At 42.4% G+C, this 20,029-nt stretch overlaps 1 protein-coding gene across 2 annotated transcripts in view; it reads right to left on the reverse strand.

Moving 5' to 3' along the window:
* The window catches only part of smu1a (SMU1 DNA replication regulator and spliceosomal factor a), a 114,268-nt gene extending 94,520 nt beyond the window's left edge, over nt 1-19,748 (reverse strand). The window contains exons 1-12 of one of the 2 annotated variants that reach the window (XR_007450113.1): nt 19,637-19,748; nt 18,854-19,064; nt 18,221-18,373; nt 17,628-17,738; nt 17,285-17,413; nt 17,037-17,156; nt 16,796-16,912; nt 16,025-16,152; nt 15,798-15,924; nt 15,518-15,685; nt 15,129-15,281; nt 13,222-14,069 (exon numbers count right to left, since the gene is read on the reverse strand). Coding sequence is in view for 1 of the 2 variants with exons in the window: in XM_049586442.1 (XP_049442399.1) it covers nt 13,971-14,069; nt 15,129-15,281; nt 15,518-15,685; nt 15,798-15,924; nt 16,025-16,152; nt 16,796-16,912; nt 17,037-17,156; nt 17,285-17,413; nt 17,628-17,738; nt 18,221-18,373; nt 18,854-19,064; nt 19,637-19,662 (1,542 nt within the window). In the remaining variant the exon portion in view is untranslated. Of the gene's footprint in view, nt 1-13,102; nt 14,070-15,128; nt 15,282-15,517; nt 15,686-15,797; nt 15,925-16,024; nt 16,153-16,795; nt 16,913-17,036; nt 17,157-17,284; nt 17,414-17,627; nt 17,739-18,220; nt 18,374-18,853; nt 19,065-19,636 lie in introns of those variants that run through there. The other variant, XM_049586442.1, reaches the window with a different exon arrangement.
* Between the last annotated feature and the right edge of the window lie 281 nt (nt 19,749-20,029).

The raw sequence follows: 20,029 nt of genomic DNA on the forward strand, positions 1-20,029 counted from the left end.
AATGTTCCTTTTTTTGGTTACATTGTGACTTGTGTATTATGTTTGTTAAGAGACAATAATCACACCGTGTAGTTTCGTGTGGTTGCCTTTACTGACCAGCCTGCACGTTTCATTTTACACTAACACATGGCGCACATCGCGGTGAAACCTTATAGGCACAGTAACCAGTCTGCGTACATTTTCTAGTCCTGTACAGGTTGAATACCACAGAAGGTGTCCCACTTATCCATGTCCTGGGCCAACTGCCATCTTCTTTCCCATTTTCTTTGGGTTTCTGATGTTGGTGTTGTACTTCAAGTTGTTGAGGCCACGGTATCTCCCAGGGACACAGGTGAACAGTCTGTCAGATCGGTATTCTTTTGCAAATCGCCCGACATCCTCCCTCTGTCTCTTTTTGACATTGCTTCGTCTTGACCATGTGTCCCCAAATGAGACGACTCCTACACTTGTAAGGACATTGTCGAGGTCCTTCCCAAACGCTCCTCCCATCTCCGCACACCTTTTGGCCTCATTGTCTGTGTATCTTCATCATTTCTGAAACAACATGCAGTATGTGCTTCTTTAAAGCACCTCTTAAAACAGTGCAATATTCAAGCTCTTATCTTAAATCATGTGAATTTTTGCAAGTAAGACAATTAATATCCTACGTTTGAAATCGTTGTTGAGGAACTCGTTGACAAGGTCAAGGCCGACGTTTCCCCCTGGTGTCCCCGTCAGGTTGGCAACTCTATTCCAGGTCATGCCGTTCCTTAGACCTTCAGAAAGGTAGCCTTCTACTCCTTACAAAAGAAAATTAAATAATAAAAAATGTTTCTTTTATTATAACAGCAGTTGACCACTTTTCAGTTCCTGTTTAATTACATTTTCAGAACTAATTAAAAATCCAAAATCTAATATAAAAGTGCTGTAATCCTTTTTCAACTGTAATACATACAATAATTTGTATAAAACAAAAACACTAGCACATGGTTACAATGTGTAATTTATTTTACTGGTTAGCATGTTGGGGGCTGTGTTAAAGTATTTGGGATGGCTCTTGCTCCAGAATTGGATAAGATCCATCTTCCAACTCTCCATCATTGCTGGCCCATCACCTTCCCGCACCGCATCCTTCCTTGCGAGGTGATTAAGTCCCTCCCACATTAAGGCCGTTGTGTAGTTAAGGACAAGATCCTCTCCTTCCGACCTGAGTCCACCACTTTGCAGCCTTAGCAGTACCAGATGTCTGAGGTAGAAAAATTATATCATACACTGTAAAGTTCATTCGCACAGTTAGACAGTTACATGTTAATTCAGAACATCAATTGTATGACAATTAGAAAGCATACCCTGTGCATCAGGTCGGTCAGATGGCATGAGGCATGCCCTGTGGTACCACTCATGCTTGGTACAGGTGTCAGCCAGCTGGCACTGAACCATTTCTCCCTCTTGTGTTTCCTGGCACCAGCAATAAATATAGCTACCGTCCTCCTCACACTGCTCGCTACAGAACCAGTCTCCTTCTGGGGCTTGGGAAAGGCCTGCACAAGAGAGATGGAGCCAGCACTGCAGCTAGAGCTGCTGCACTGCACCATGCTCTCTTGCTTGTCTATAAATACACAAGAAAAGTATGAACATTATTAATTTAAATTAATTTTAATTAATAGAGAATCAACAAATTTGTATTCTCCTGAAATTTCCAGTACATCATCTTACTTTTAAAAGCATATGTCTTTAATAAATACATGCATCCGGTCAGCATTAATGAACTCACAACCTTTGAGGTTGTTTACCTTGTACGTATAACACATTTTTTTACTGAAATAACCTTTTAAATAACCATGAAATTAAGTCCTGTATTATGTGACGATTTAATGTAGTTAGTTCAATTAATGTATTATTTAAGCTATTTGAATTTTCCAGAACCTTTAGGCAGGGCTACTGTTATACTCACTTCCATCATGTCCCAAGAATGCTGGACATTTGCTGACACTTGTTTTTTAAATGACCTGTGGTCAAAGTCATTTTTCAGATGAGCGATGGTGCCTCTCGCAAAATCACTCTCGTGGATGTACAGTAGATCCATTGTGTCCTATGTACATAGAAGTAGAATGTTAGCAATCTACAGTTGTGGGCACTGAATGAGACATGTTGACCATGTTTTACACATTTAAGACATACATTTTTGGAATAGGACACTGACAATGTCCTTAATACAGTATACAAATGTGTAAAAAAAAAAAAAAAAAAAGAGTTTTAAAATTTAAATCTGTTGACTCATCAATTGACTTAAGAAGATTAAAACTTGTAGAAACAAAATTAACCTGTAGCAAGATCATCTCACGGTGGAACTCCTGTGGGGTAGGTATGAGTCCCTCCACTCGGTCGGAAGGTGTCTCTCCGGTATTCCGTGCACAGTGACAATTGGTCATCCTCTCCACGCTCAGACCATCCCACAGCAAAGGATGGGCAGCAGTTTGTTGTCCTCACCGGCACAAACTGGTGGAGGAAAGTCATTATTTCTATGACTCCAGAGTTGGAGCTGGGGTTGCAGGACAGCACACCCAGGTTAACCTATGTGACAGGGAGAGACATAAGTTAAATGAACCTACCAATCCACAAACTACATTTTAAAATTAAAGTACATTTTTTCATATCTTACTACGTTCATTTCCTGTGTGTGCTGATGCTGAATATGGTGGGGGACCTGGCGCTGCATGATTGACAGAGCGGGAATGTTTGGATGGAGCTAGCATCAAATGCTTCCTATAACCTCAACATTTCAGCAGAGACCAAAACAAAAAGCACAGAGAGGTACCAGGTGTTTATCAGGTAACTTACAGGTTGTCTCATCCTGTCCCGGGCGGGCTCCAACTGTCGGTCTTCCAGGTTGTTGAGGAAGGAGGACAGGATTTTGTGGGACATGTCCTCCTGCATGTCCCGCTCCGTCCCATCGTTCAACATACTCTCCTCTGCTAACGCCGCCACACGATCATCATGCCGGGTCACCGGTGAGTCGGTACCGGAGGCCTGACTCATACTGGTCCTTTCACTGCTGCTCTCCATTGTGTCTTTCAGTGTTGGACAATTGAACGATGAAGTTGTTTTTCCTGTTGCATGTGAAGAGTGCCATCGACAGAGCCAATCCAGTCCTCTGTTCCACGAGTGCTTGGTGCTCACTTTTGTCTCTGAAATGCATGTGAAAAGGTATTAAGAGAAAAGTATTTCTTCATTCTGACAACATTTATTTAGCATTATGTAGATAAAAGGTGGTGCTCACAATACAATTATTTAATAAAATTCAATAGATTTTTATAAGAATGTTCATTTTGAATTTGAAGTCACTTAAAGTTTTGAAATCCTACAACCATCAACATCAAGACAGCTTGCCTTTAGACAATATGTAAACACACACACAAAGAATTTATCTACCATAACATAGGATAATTATTAATGGAAAAACATCAAACTTGGTGGCTCTCTGGTTTTCGCTGGACGCTTCAGTGTTCTTCTGCCTCTTACTCCGGTTCTCCTTGATAGAAATGGTTGAGATAACAATAATAAGACATTAGATTTCTACAGCATTTTAAATCTAAAACAGATCTCAAAGTGCTCAATGTTTTTTATAGACATGAAAATGATAGATTAAGATAAGTGATTCAAAATAAAAGAGAAGATATAAAATATGATAATAAAACTATAGTAAACTAAGATAGTTAACTTAGCCGAAGGCAAAAGAAAGGTAGGGTTTGGAGGGCTCATTGAGAAGTATCCACACTCTGTGTTGCCCTCAGATGGCCGGCATAAGCATGTCTGAAGTACGCTTTTTAGCATATCTGGGGGTACTAAGGGTGAATATACACTGCTCAAAAAAATAAAGGGAACACTTAAACAACACAATGTAACTCCAAGTCAGTCACACTTCTGTGAAATCAAACTGTCCACTTAAGAAGCAACACTGATTGACAATCAATTTCACATGCTGTTGTGCAAATGGAATAGACAACAGGTGGGAATTATAGGCAATTAGCAAGACACCCCCAATAAAGGAGTGGTTCTGCAGGTGGTGACCACAGACCACTTCTCAGTTCCTATGCTTTCTGGCTGATGTTTTGGTCACTTTTGAATGCTGGCGGTGCTTTCACTCTAGTGGTAGCATGAGACGGAGTCTACAACCCACACAAGTGGCTCAGGTGGTGCAGCTCATCCAGGATGGCACATCAATGCAAGCTGTGGCAAGAAGGTTTGCTGTGTCTGTCAGCGTAGTGTCCAGAGCATGGAGGCGCTACCAGGAGACAGGCCAATACATCAGGAGACGTGGAAGAGGCCGTAGGAGGGCAACAACCCAGCAGCAGGACCGCTACCTCCGCTTTTGTGCAAGGAGGAACAGGAGGAGCACTGCCAGAGCCCTGCAAAATGACCTCCAGCAGGCCACAAATGTGCATGTGTCTGCTCAAACGGTCAGAAACAGACTCCATGAGGGTGGTATGAGGGCCCGACGTCCACAGGTGGGGGTTGTGCTTACAGCCCAACACCGTGCAGGACGTTTGGCATTTGCCAGAGAACACCAAGATTGGCAAATTTGCCACTAGCGCCCTGTGCTCTTCACAGATGAAAGCAGGTTCACACTGAGCACATGTGACAGACGTGACAGAGTCTGGAGACGCCGCGGAGAACGTTCTGCTGCCTGCAACATCCTCCAGCATGACCGATTTGGCAGTGGGTCAGTAATGGTGTGGGGTGGCATTTCTTTGGGGGGCCGCACAGCCCTCCGTGTGCTCGCCAGAGGTAGCCTGACTGCCATTAGGTACCGAGATGAGATCCTCAGACCCATTGTGAGACCATATGCTGGTGCGGTTGGCCCTGGGTTCCTCCTAATGCAAGACAATGCTAGACCTCATGTGGCTGGAGTGTGTCAGCAGTTCCTGCAAGACGAAGGCATTGATGCTATGGACTGGCCCGCCTGTTCCCAGACCTGAATCCAATTGAGCACATCTGGGACATCATGTCTCCATCCACCAACGCCACGTTGCACCACAGACTGTCCAGGAGTTGGCGGATGCTTTAGTCCAGGTGTGGGAGGAGATCCCTCAGGAGAACATCCGCCACCTCATCAGGAGCATGCCCAGGCGTTGTAGGGAGGTCATACAGGCACGTGGAGGCCACACACACTGAGCCTCATTTTGACTTGTTTTAAGGACATTACATCAAAGTTGGATCAGCCTGTAGTGTGTTTTTCCACTTTTATTTTGAGTGTGACTCCAAATCCAGACCTCCATGGCTTAATAAGTTTGATTTCCATTGATAATTTTGGTGTGATTTTGTTGTCAGCACATTCATCTATGTAAAGAACAAAGTATTTCATAAGAATTTTTCATTCATTCAGATCTGGGATGTGTTATTTTAGTGTTCCCACGGAAGTCCTCCGAACTGATAACTCGAACAAAAATGTAGTTTCAACAACTTTACAGGCAGTTATCAACCTTATCAAGCTCACTGCCTGTCGTGGTAGCGCTCTGGTTTGCATCGGCGTATAAAAACAAGGAAACTGGCGCGCTGCCAGCATCTGTGTGGGATGAATGCGCACCCTGCTGGTGACAGTAAGCAACTACATCTGAACTCTTACTAGGCAGTATAGCTCTACACATTGTCAAGCTGTAAACACTGGGGATTACTCTGTGTGTGTGTGTGTAACTAATGGGCGTTACATGATGTTAGAATAAGTTTTCAATTTTCAATTTTCAATTCAGTGACACAGAAATGTAACTTTCAACAAGTTTAATTAAACATTTTTTCAATATTGTTGATCATCACACAAAACAAATGCTAATTATTTCAACAAACAGAGCTCAGAACACGAATATAACAATTGATTACATTTAAATCTGTGAATGAATTCTCTCCCGGAGTTTACCTTTTGGCAGAGACAGTGATAGTTGCCTCGCAACCAAGATGGATCTACCGCAGCGCGATAAATTGATCAATTTATCATATGACCTCCTGTGGCTGAAATAGGTAGAGATGACCACATTTTTAATGCCTTTTGTCCAATTTGCTTAAATGACGGTTTAAATAAAAATACAGACATTTTCAGGAAAAGTCAGGAACCAGCAGCACTGTAACTTTTAATTCAATAAAGTTCTATGACAGGGCTATTCAGTTTCAATTTCAGCTGGGCTGGATTTTAAAACCAGATAGGCTAATGGCCTACACATATATATAGCCTATATATAAGCCTATACACACACGCATTCAGAAACAGAATAAGAAAGAGCTATCACTGCACAGAAGCATAATAAGTAACATTAACAGTATGTAATAACACACTCTATCTCTCTACCAGCATCTCCCTCTCTCCCTCTGCTCCACACATGCACACACCTCACCTCCTGATGCTTTCCTTATAGGTCAGTTACACAGGATATAGTTTTATACAGTCCGTGGCAGCAACAGTCATGTTTACAACAACAAAGTCACGATATAAACTCAATAATGTCTCAGTGGAAACAAATCTAAGATGTCAATAAAATAAATATTCCTCCTGACATCACAATACTGAGTGAAGAAAGGCACGTTATGTCAACATGAAGAACACAGACATCAGTATCAGTCATTCATCCTGCTCTCTGTCCCTCCTCTACTGAGGACACTCTGTGTCTGCAGGTCGCTGCCTCAGGTGCATCTTCAGATAAAGTGTTAGCCTACATTTAGTTTGTCTAGAACACTTTGCTGTTAGCCTCGCGAGCGCGATGTGCTTGTGTCGACCGCGATCATGAATCATAATAGCGGTGAATGAGAGACTGCGGACAGAGCGGATTGAAATATGGCTTTCTACATGCTGATCACATGTATTGATAAAGTATTGGCTTTTTATTGGCAGAGGTCTTATTGCTCTTACTCACAGTAACAAGCGCAGCTGTTGTCAACTAGAGTGATCTTGAAGTTATATTCCCTTCATCTGCACCGCGGCCTCTCTGCTGATGTCTGACTTAACTCTGTGTGTGTGTGTGTGTGTGTGTGTGTGTGTGTGTGTGTGTGTGTGTGTCCCTCAGCATCAGCCGGCTTCTCTTTTATTGGTTCCTCCAGTTATCACCACTTAGCTTAGTATGAAATGAATGAATTCTCTCCCGGACTTTAACTTTTGACAGAGACAATGATAGTTGCCTAGCAACCAAGATGCATCTGCCGCGGCGCGATAAATTTATCAGTTTATCGGCGGCAAAATCCGTGCAATCATTATGACCGCCTGTGGCCGAAATAGGTAGCCTAGAAATCATCACATTTTAATGCCTTTTGTCAAATTTGCTTAAATGACGTTTTAAATAGGCCTAAATAGGACAGGCTAAAGATGTTTTTAGGGAAAGTCAGGAACCAGCAGCACTGTAACTTTTAATTCAATAAAGTTCTTTGACATAGAAATTTGAAAACGGTCAAAATGGCCGTCATGGCCGTGCCACACAGCGTTCCGCTGATGCTTAGCAACGGTTGCTAAGCTGCAGTCGCTCTGGGGGAGGGGCTAGCGTATGGGTTATTCGATGACGTCATCTGTGACATCACGATACACATTTTGCGAGTTGGTAAGTAAGAGTCGATTTGAACTCAGACTACAGTTGCAGACTGCACCTTGACTCTTTTAAATTGGGACGTTTGGAAGAAAGAACTCGGCATGACACCATCAACAGAGTCATCTCAGTTGGGAGTGGACCATGTTATTCCATTTGCAAAGAGATTTTTCCAGGAGCTGTCAGAAGTGCAGCGCCAAAAGCTGAGGGATGGGCAACCTGATGAGGCCACCAGAGATATATTGGCGGTGCTGCTCATGGACCTGCTGGTGTACCTGAAGGACTCCCTGACTGACTCCCTGACAAATGTGGACAAAAATCAAATGGTCACTGAAGAGAGCGTTGCGTCCACACTGGGCAATGTAGTCCCTGAGGCTTTTGCTCAGGCTCTGGGCGTCAACGATCAGGAATCATGTGACAGCTCTGAGACTCTAACCAAGATGATGTCTGAGGAGATTTCCAAGAGCATCAGCTCCTCCACCCGCACCAGCTGGGACATTTGGAGACTGACTGACATGGTGGCACATGCTTGCAGCATGATATCATCATTCATGCGCAACATTAGTTTATGTTGCAGAACAAGACGTGTAGATCTGAAGGCTGATGACGATGACAGCTTCGACTTAACATCTACACCAATAGAGAGCTCGGTGAGAACATCATTCATGGGCAACGCCAGTTTATGTTGCAGAACAAGACGTGTAGATCTGAAGGCTGATGACGATGACAGCTTCGACTTACCATCTACACCGATAGAGAGCTCGGTGAGTACATCACTCAGGCGCAACGTCAGTTTATGTTGCAGAACAAGACGTGTAGATCTGAAGGCTGATGACGACAGCTTCGACTTAACATCTACACCGATAGAGAGCTCGGTGAGTACATCATTCAGGCGCAACGTCAGTTTATGTTGCAGAACAAGACGTGTAGATCTGAAGGCTGATGACGATGACAGCTTCGGCTTAACATCTACACCGATAGAGAGCTCGGTGAGTACATCATTCAGGCGCAACGTCAGTTTATGTTGCAGAACAAGACGTGTAGATCTGAAGGCTGATGACGATGACAGCTTCGGCTTAACATCTACACCAAAAGAGAGCTCCAAGCTGTCTTGGCTCTCTCCTGTGCAGATTTTAGTGGGATCAGAGGACAGAGCCACACCAGCACCAGCACTAGAACCAGCAGCACCAGCACTAGAACCAGCAGCACCAGCACCAGCACTAGAACCAGCACTCGAACCAGCACTCAGTGTACCTGAGGCAGGTGCTCAACCAGTGCTGCATGTAACACCAGACAGGGATTTGAACACAGAGAAAAACAAAATGTGTGTTCAAATTCTTGTTGAAAAGCTGGTTACGCGGGTCTACAAAAAAGCAAAGGTCAACATTCACTTGAAAGACCCCCATATCATCATCAACCACCTGTTTGAAAAGATATGGGCCGAAGTCCAGGGGGGTGATTATGATATCACCCCGGAAACATTTAAAAGTCTGGACAAGACCATTTTCAAGGACCTCTGTAGATTCTGGGGCTGTGCAGAGCTCGTTCTGGTTTCATTATGTCAAGAACAACCAGAAATGGATTATGCAGTCTGCACCTTTGCACGTCACCTTAAGACACCACAGAGAAACATCATCTGCAGGTTCTTTTCCAGTCTGGGCAGAGTAATCTCCAGGAGGGTCAGTCCCATTTAGGTGACGTATAATGGGCTCTGTGCACCAGCTCCACTACTTCCTGAAAGGAAGTAGGCATGAGTATTTCCTGTCCTATACTATTGGATTAAGTGGTTAATCAGGTGTGCGGCACACCCAGAGCACACACCTGATTAATCACTTAATCCAATAGTATAGGACAGGAAATACTCAATGCTGCACAGAGCCCATAGGATTCATGTTGAAGTAAAAAATTGGCGTGAGGCTTTTTTTCTTCCAACATGAATTCAATAGAGAGCTCATGTCCTGCCTCCCATCCCATCCAGGTGACCTCCAGGTTACCTTTTGGACACATGTGAGACAGGACTTGAGCTCTCAGGACCACCTTGGGAGTCAGCAGCGCAACCTCACAGGTGAGGGATCGATTTCCGGTCCTGAGCCTTTGTGAGTTTGTGTGTTGTCTACCTGGGTGACGGGTTTTCTCCGGGTGCTCCGGTTCTCCCGTTTTTTTTTTTTTTTTTCAAACCATGCAGCAAAAGCTAATTGGTTTATTGTTTTTCAATTGGAATACATCAAGTACATCAATTAAAAAAAACAAAATTGGATCTCATCTCTCTTGTCATTATCTGTCATAGCTGTAAATATTCAAGTCAGACTAACCTGTTGATTCAGTTTCACCCAGGTTAAAGGTTTTGTGTAGAAAATACACAGAAAATGTTTCTTTTTCATGTGAAAAGCAGTTTCTTTAGCATAAAAGTTTGCTTGTGATACTTAAACTATGTTTTTCTGATAATACCCTTTATAGCAAGGTTCTGTTCAAAAGAAAATCATAGACTATATACAAGATTTCAAAATATGAAATCAATTCATTTGTCTCAATGTGTCAGTGATCAGTATTAGTCTGTCTGCTGAGCAGATGTTGTCACGTTTTCCACTACTAAGTCATCCTGTTCTTCACACACGATCTTTGTTTGTCCACCACAAAAGGAACTTTCTGGCACCAACAGCACATGACAGCCACTGTCGGTCTGAACCTAAAGCAAGCAAGTTAGACGGTTTGCCTTCAATTAAAAGCGTAGAAATGGTCATTTAAAATGTGACTGATTTGATTCATCAGCTCGAGACCATTCTTTAAAAATTTATATTTATTTATTGATGTTTTTCCCCAAACACAGAGCAGTCTGCAAAAGAAAACACAGACTTGAAAATTAAAAGAAGTAATAATTCCACAAGATAGGGCCCCCACCACCAGACCAAGGACCATATTAACAGCAATGACATCACATATTAAAAAAATTCAGTTATACATGTCTGCACACATGTGCATGTGCACATATATGAAACATATCTAAGCCACAACAGACTGTGAAGTATTTCCCGTGTAGCACCTTATTCTGATGCCGTATGAGGAAATGTCGTTCAGCCACGTAATAATAATAATCCATTTTATTTATAATGCACCTTACATTCCGGGGAATCTCAAAGTGCTATAAAACAAATGATAAAAACAACAGTGTGGACACATAATGACTGCAAGGCTATGTATCTTGGAAATATAAACGATAATGTCATAGATTATGGTAGATATGTGGCCAAGATATAATCCATCACATGCAAGAAGGCAATAACAAGGAATTAGTACAAGACTGAACCTGTTACAAGAAAACAATGGTTGGATACTAGAGATTTATACTATGGGCAAAAAACATGAAAAAATGTATGAGTAAATATAAGAACTAGATGATTTATGAGTCAGTGGAAAAAACATTTTGACTAACTGACTTTTGAATTTCAAGATCCTATACGCACACACCCTTTTTGTTACAAATGGACATTTGTAGCCATGACTGTTGTATTTCTCATTTTTCTCTTTTTTGCTTACTTTGCTTGAATTTTCTCTTTACCTTTCTGGTAAGTTATTATAATAGCCTACTTGTGGTTGTATACACAAACTAAAACTCAAGAAACATTCAAGTAAAAAAAAAAAAAGAAAAAGAAAAAGCTGTATGTAATTGTCTTAATGTGACTATTGAAATTTAGGTCTGAGTCCAGAACTACACCAAGATTTCTGGCTTGATTTGTAGGTTTTAGTGTCATGGCGTCAAGCTGAAATTAATATATAAGCATAACTTCACTCCACACAATAGTCGGGTTGGAAGGAAGGAAGGAAGGAAGGAAGGAAGGGAGGGAGGAAAGAAGGAAGGAGAGAAGGAAGGAGAGAAGGAAGGGAGGAAGGAGAGAAGGAAGGAAGGAAGGAAGGAAGGAGGGAGGGAGGAAAAACAGAGAGAGAGAGAGGAAAGAAGGAAGGAAGGAAGGAAGGAGGAAAAACAGAGAGAGGGAGACAGGGAGGAAGGAAGGAAGGAGGAAGGAAAGAGGGAGGAAAGACAGGGAAGGAGGAGAAGGAGGAAGGAAAAAAGAGAGGGAGGAAGGGAGGAAGGAAGGAAAGAAGGAAGGAAGGGAAGAAGGAAAGTAGGAAGGAAGGAAGGGAGGGGAAGAAGGAAGGAAAAAGAGAAAGGAAGGAAGGAAAGAAAGAGGGAAGGAGGGGCAGAAGGAAGGAAAAAAGAGAAAGAGGGAGGGAGGAAGGAAGAAAGGAGAGAAGGAAGGAAGGAAGGAAGGAAAGAAGGAAGGAAGGAGGGAGGAAAGACAGAGAGGAGGGAAGGAGGAAGGAAGGAGAGAAGGAACAGTCAAAACAGATTGGGACCCTGGAGGACTTTGAACGTGGCATGGCTGTCAAATAAGCACTGGTTCCAACCAAGGTGTGCAGAAGAGCATCTCTGAAGCAACAACACCTTGTCCAACCTTGAAGCAGATGGGCTACAGCAGCAGAAGACCACACCAGGTGCCACTCCTGTCAGCTAACAACAGGAAACTGAGGCTACAATTCACACGGGTTTTCTCACCAAAACTGGACAATAGAAGATTGGAAAAACCACATTCAGATGGAAGCATGGATCCATCCTGCCTTGTATCAACGCTTCAGGCTGCTGCTGGTGGTGTAATGGTGTGGGGGAGATTTTCTTAGTACCAACTGAGCATGGTTTAAACACCACAGCCTACCTGAGTATTGTTGCTGAGCGTGTAAAAAATGATTGCTCATTGCAGCCTTTAAAAGGTAGATTAAAATAATCATTTTCACCCATAAAATGCAACACAGAAAGACAATGTAATGCCTGTAAACCATCTAAAATAAGTCTTAAACAGTCGATTTTTTTGCTTGCAATGTTAGTTGGGTATGGCAAGGTGGTGAACTTATCCTCAGGTGGCTTAGATTAAAATAAACTTTTCGCATACTGTACCATCTATGTGGAAGAAAATCAAAAAGATTGGCAGAAAAACGGATTATCTCCTTGAGCTGATAATCCATCATCATCATCCAAATTTACAATTAGTTAATCGCCCTTTTCATGCTTCTGATGATGATAATGTACAGCTGACTTTTAAAGAGCTCAAGTTCGAAAATGTTGGTGACAACAGACGCAGCACAGATGCAAAGAAAGCACACTTTTAAACTCTAATATTCTAAAGTGACAAATCCATGCTTTTATTTTGAAGGTGTTATCAAAACCCTGTTATGTGTGTTGCTGACTGACTTGATGCTCCTCCCTGCAGAGCTGCTGTACCAACAACTGTCCAACTACAGTTTATACAGGGATCAAACTCAGTCAACTCCTCATCTCTCCCACTTCCTGTCACACAGAGGCACCATGCATGGCTGGATATTCAGTTATTCATGTTTTTATAGAGTCTGAGGTCCCCTTACAAAGATGTTTAGTAATGGCGGTACAGTGACATCTGCTGTCCTTGTTTCTAGAAACTCTCTTATAAAGTTTTACTCTCTGATCAGATCAATGAATGATAAATTTGTCCTCATTCCAGTTCTCCAGCACCATAGATCACTCCTCTCCAGTGTTCTGGTTAAATAGCTTTAATGGCAAAGACAAAATATCAACAATTGACATTTGTACATTGAAATATTTCATCTCATTCCAATGCATGTTCTTAATGTAGGGAAAAAGCCATACAATGACTTTTTATTAAATTGAATGTATTCTGTGGTTCTCCATGCTGAAAGAACTAAATCATTTCAGGGCACAAATATATATAAAAGAATTTGAAGTGATGCCATTCAATTCAAACTGGGAGAGAAGAAGAAAAAGAGACACAAACAACAAAACATTATTTAACCAGGTGTTCTTGGAAAATCCAAAATGCAAATAAAAAATATATTTACAAAAAAAGAGGAATTTTAAAAACGAAACAGAGTCTAGTATCTACATCTGACAACTCCCCTCCTCTCTCCAAAAAGACATTTGTCTGTCAAGGTCAGGTGCTGAACAGCAGAACCTTTTTTATTTCACCTGCAACTGAAACTGAATTATGGATATTTTGAATCACTGAAACAACATGACACATTCACTCCCATACAAATTCATCAACTGAATAAAAGTAAAGCAAACTTATATTGCTTTGTAAGATGTCACCATTTCTTTTGGACAAACTGAAACAGTTTCAGATAAAAAGGGCTCTGCTGTGCAAACACTCTGCCTTTGGTAACTAATATCCAGCTGCATGGCCTCAGTGGTAAAAAGGTAAATCACCTGCACAAACTGAAACATGCAGCTGAATATTTAAACGTATGCTGTTACTGAGATCGTCCACATGTATAACAAGTCCTTGAGTTCACAGTGATCTGAAACAGAGCGGGTAGAGCAGTGTCCAGAGTGAAGAGAGCAGCTGCTGTGTGACAACGTCCAGTCTCAGTTTGGCGTCAAACACCTCAAGGCTTCCATAGCTTCAGCAGACCGTCCTCACTGTAGGTGGCGATGAGGTTCTGGTGGGGGTGGTGGGCGATGCCGATCACATCCTTCTCATGGACCTGGAGGGAGCAGCAAGAACATGTCATTTAAAGGTATAATATGTAGGTTTGCCACATAAAAATGTCTAAAAACGACTAAACCAATATTATATATTTTGTTTAGTTGTGTACTTTGATTATCAGAAATGTTTCCAACAGTTTTTCAAACCCAGATAAATATGAAATATTAATAAACATTACGGACCGTGTCATTAGGTCGCATGTCAATGGTGACGTAACTCCAGTTACCATAGCCATTAAATGAAGGAGAAGAAGAAGCAGCAGACCGGATGAGACGTCAGAGAATGAACGTTACTGTTGCTAGGCTAAGCTAACTCGTCATGGATCACGATTATGCAATGACGGTTGCTGCACCTTCTGACACCGAAGTTGTCCCGGTAAACAAGTCGGTAAAACGGAAACGTACGGGTCAACCAAGCGATCCCAGAAGAATCTGGGATAAGAAGAGAGCTAAATCCAGGATAAATATTGGTGTGGCCTTTCCAAGATGGAGAGAGCTTCGTGAAAATCTAGGACTACAATTCGACGCAAGTACTGCTGCCCACCGGGGCACCAGCGCTCCGGCCAGCAGCCTCCGCTGCGGGGCGGAGGCTGGCTAACCACAACATCTAACAATAGGTTTCTATAATGCTGAGCTGATGCTTGTAAATTCACAGAGTGAGAAATGTCAGATCTTTATCTGTTTTATGACTACAGCTCCCATGATCCCACGCTACTTTGTGATGTCATCCAACTCTGTCTTCTGTTATTGTTTTGGTTTGAGACCCCTAGCGGCAGAAAATTACATACTGCATGTTTAAAGCCACTAATGGAGAACTACAAAAACATATGCAGATCTAGGAATGATTTTTCATTATACATTAGGTTACAAGCTACAGATACAACACTGATTTATGCTCGTTAAAAAGCAATCAATGAGCAAGAAAAAAGAGCTTCAAGACTTAAATATGAACATTACAGTCTGATTGTTTTGTTGTTTTTTGGCAGCAGCAGAGAAGGGAATGTTCTGTGGTATTTTTGGACACTTTGTGATCCGAGCTCCTGAGAGCACTAACATACCGTCAGAGTTCTCTCCAGCTTGCCGGTGACGGTGCTGAAGCAGTAGAGCACAAAGTCTTCACCCACGCAGTAGATCCACTCGCCGCGGGGCGACAGAGTGCAGCACACAAAGTCACCACCTTCCCTCTTACCAGAGCTGAAACTCCTCACGATCTGCACACACACACACAAAGCATGGATGTTAAAGGGCAGGCAGGTAGGCAGGTTCAGTTTCATAAGCAAACAACAAACAAACACTTTCAATGTTTACTGTTCAATATTTGAGAAAAATACAGTTAACCACAGTTTATGAAACGGCTCCAGAGCAGATTTCAGCACCCTGTCACTGGAGCAACACTGTGCGCCAACTTCCTGCTGAACTGTTCTGTGCTGCGCTAGTTTGAACTGACCTGTCCCTGCATGTTCATGATGACCACCGTGTTGGAGCGGTTACACACGACAAAGTGCTCCGGGTTCTTGGGCAGCTGGATGACGTTGTTGACTGTGATGTCAGTGCCGGCCGACGTGCCCAGAGGCTTGAAGGTGTTGGTGCACTCGGTGGTCTTCATGTTCCACATCTGTGGGATCAGACACACGTGGCTAACGACACACAGCACACTACAAGCACATAATGACATTTACTGTGTTTATTGTGAAGAGACGTCCTATTTTAGCAGCTGCTCCTCTCACCTTGACTGTACCGTCTGAAGAAGCGCTGATGACGTGGTGACCGTCTGGAGTGAAGGTGGCCTCGTTCACAAATGACGAGTGACCGCGGAACTCCTTTAGAGTTTTGCCAGACTTCAGCCCGTGGATTCTTACACAGGAAGAAAAGAAATAAAGTTAGGTTAGATTTTCTTTGAGCTTTAAAGAGGAATAACGGGTAAGTGTGTTTGTTTGGTCAGGTATGAGTTTACCTGATTGTCTGGTCGAAGGAGGCACTGAGGAGCTGGCTGCTGTCTTTACAGAAACTGATGCATGTTACTCCTTTACTGTGGGCGCGCTCAAACCTCCTCAGACACTGGCCGCTCTGGATCTTCCACACCTACACACACACACACACACACACACACACACACACACACACACACATTTCAATTTGTTTTTGCAACATGACACTGCATCTGTGAGCAACTACCCTAAGTACTACTCGCAAATACAGATTAGGTTGACTGGAAATAAAAAGATTCAATAATATTACTCGGAATTCAAGTGTTGCCTTTCAGTTGGACAAATGTTTTACTTCAGTAGTTAAATAAACAGGTGGCAGATAAAGCTGGATTTTCAAATTAAAAGCCCCTAGAAGGCAAGGTTGGAAGTTAACTTTTTTGTCCACCTGCCACTGAGGCAGCTCAATATTTTAAGTGATGCTTTGCAATTTCAGCTGTCAGCATTTTCTGCAGTAAAACATGTTCTAGTTACATTTCATGCACCATTATCTTTGGAGATTTCCAGGTTTGAATGTCAAAGTTTCCCTGCCCTGGAGAAAGTTTTATCTCTGACTTTAAAGCCTTTCACTCAGCGTTAAAACAAACAAACAAAAAATAATGTGCATTGTTTGTAGCCTGGCTATAATCCAGGTGTGCCAGAGGAAGAACCTGATAATTAAACTTTTCTTATATTTAGCTGTAAAGTAACAACAGGATGTAAAAGCAGTGAGAGAAATAGAAGTTTTGTTTCTCGTCTACCTTGATCTTTCCATCCTGAGCTCCGGTGGCCAACATCTCTGTGTCTCTACTGAAGCCCATACACAACACTGCATCGTCCATCATCATGAAGTTATCCTGAGCCTGGTACTTCAGATCCTGCAGGACACAGTGCACACGGTTATTTCAAGTCAGCAGAAGTCATTTTGAAATGATAAAATTAAGCCTTACATTCAACCACACAGTAAATCTGGTTTACGTGTCTTTATCGTGTGTAAATTACCTTTCTGATTTTGCCAGTGGTGAAGTTCCACACCTCGATGAAGCCGTCCACAGAGCCAGTGACCAGGTACTGACCATCAGGGGAGAATCGGGAACACTCCACATGAGACTTCTGTCCAAACTGTGCAGGGACAAAAAAGAAGTGATGCCAGAACACTTAACACTGAAGTCCTCCAAATGACCACAACTGAATGCACAGTTTGGAACAGTGAAGCAGTCCAATCTCATACTCTGGGACAGTGTGGGTACCTTGATGTGTCTGCTGAGCTGGGTGGGGAAGCGCTCCTCCTCCACATCTTTAACGGCTGCTTTACCCCTGAACAAATCGATAGTCATACCAGGAGGCAGGAGGCCCTGATGCTGCTGCCACTTCAGAGACTGAAGGAGGAAAAAATAGACAAAATCATCATCAGCAACTTATCTGGATGGCAGCATGACTTCACTTAATGTATGGGGAATATTGATCAGAAGACACAAATGTGCAAAATGTGGTGCAAATATGTCAGGATTATGATACTAAATAAATATTTTATGGTAAGTCTCCAACTGAGGAATGACACTCATCACACCTACAGGTTTCTAGATCACTGACCTGTCCCAGCAGAGCCATGAGACGAGAGGGCGGCACCACGCTGACCTCTCCAGCCAGAGCCTGGGCGATGGCTGCCCGGCGCTTCTCCTTGCTGCTGCCGTCTGGATATGCCTAAACAACAGGAAACACAAACTTCAGAAACTCTACACAACTGTATTCTTTCAGATGTTCTCTTTATGCTACATTTAGAATTTAATCAATGAGTTATGAATGCACATGTGGAGATATTATACTGTATTTCACTTCCATCTATTGTTCTTGTGAGGATGAAGAATACTTAAGTGAAAATTCAGTGCAAAGGTAATGCTTATTTTAGCCTTTTACCTGTTGGTTTTGAAATAACTTCATGTACCCATGTATCAAACTATGGCATTTCCTGTTCTGAGAACGAAGTGTTCACTGCTTACAGTAAATTATTTTTCAAATGGACAACCGTAGGTACAAAATGTGTCTCTGAAGATGAACCAATCAAACAGTCTTTGGTATTTTGAATCCAAAAGCAAAATGACCAGCTGCTCTTAATATGACTGGATGGATGGATGAGCGTGGGTGAACAAGGACTGCATCTTGTTACACGTCTGATTTGGACTTACTTCTCTGGGATCGAAGTACGAGCGAGCCAACAGGTTCTCCAGGTGGATGTATCTCTCTGGCTGGGTCTGTTTCAGCATGATCATGGGGTCTGTCTGCCTGAGGAGGGAACGGGCTGCACCCAACTCTCTCAACTCGATCAGCTCTAACACCACCTGGTGCAGGAACAACACAGACATTCAAGTTTAGAGGGCACCTGACTACAGGCATAATCCCTCAGGTCCTTCCACACCTTCACACAAACATCTCTTGATGTGAGCGATGCCATCAGCAGGGTCTTTTATCTCAAAAATGATAAACTAAAACATCTGGAATAACAAAGGATGAGCAAAAACAATATCTTAAACAAACAGTTTATTTGCATGGAAACAAGAGACATCAAGGTTACTCAGAAATACTAAGACATCAGATTATAGTTTAAGGATTGATGTACAGAAATTAAGTGGAACAACAATGAAACATAGATGACAAAACTGGTTTGTACCATGACTGGAAAACAATGGAAATATTTAAAAAACAAAAGCAGGCAATAATATGCCTCTGCAAACTCGTTATACATACAGGAGGATACAAAGTCTTGTGTGAGCACAATACAAAGTACACAATGTTGAGACCATATTCGATCCAAGCCTCACCTGTTCATAAAGGTCTATCAGGGTCTTGTCTGGCAGCTTGAGGGACTGGATGGCTTGCAGGACAGTGTCCCAGTGGCCGCTGTTTATGTCCGCCACAAAGCTCTCTATACTGTCCACAGTGTTCAGGGACACGGTGGTCTCCTCCTGCAGGGTGGCTAATGTCCGCTGCAGGTTATTTTCCTTTAAGTACTGCATAATCAGACGGATCACGCTGTGGAAAACACACATGATGCCAGACATTTAGATAAACAAACATTGTAAGATATTTCAGCTGCAACCAATTACAATGGGATGAATAAGAAGTCATAGGAATGTGTTCGGAAAATTATCAACGGTTACAGAAATAACAATCGACTGATTTGTGCCGCTAAAGTTTGAATGATTTACTTCCCCAGTCAGAGCAGCATCCGTGACAACTGGCAGGCTAACGTTAGCTAAACGTTAACGTTAGCAAGCTATCTTACGCTAATTCACATATCAGTCAATTCTGTTTACTGCATGAAGCAGTCATTGAATTACAAAGTAAGGATAATATAATTCTTTAAATAACAGAGGGACACTTCGGAATATATGCCGTCACTTAGCTAAAAAACTGCAAACAACTTCTATGGGGGTGACTGTAAGTTAGCTTGTTAGCTTAGCTCAGGATGCTAACGCTAACGGGTTGCAGCGAAGGATGCGGCAGGCCTCACTGACACAAAATATGATCAAATACGGAATTATTAGCGGGATATTCGTTGTAGAATTCACTCTGCTTTAAGGGAAATTAACTGGGCTACTCACTCTGCTGATTCCACCTCCAGAGACATGATTATTTATCTCAAAACTGTAGCCAAAAACCACTCGAGTCTGCGAGATAGGCAAGACACGCAGGACACGGACGCAAACACGGAAGTAGTGGGAGGAGTTGAGGACCTTCAAAATAAAAGGCTCGCTGTGATGAGGTGGTAGATGAACTCGGAATTTGGTGTCTTTTATTTCTTCTTTTTCCGCGGTGTTTAACGACGGTTTGCATCCAGAATGTCCACCTTCTTATGGATTGAAATTTGAGACTCAGCTGTCCTATTTAATGTCACAAAATTTGCAAATTTATTAATAATTAAATATTAAATAAATAAATATTGGAGAAATGTATTCTCTAGTAGGCCTATCAGTCTTGGCTCTGAGGGGGCAGAC

Source organism: Epinephelus fuscoguttatus, linkage group LG9 (genome assembly GCF_011397635.1).
Source record: "Epinephelus fuscoguttatus linkage group LG9, E.fuscoguttatus.final_Chr_v1".
NCBI lineage: Eukaryota > Metazoa > Chordata > Actinopteri > Perciformes > Serranidae > Epinephelus > Epinephelus fuscoguttatus.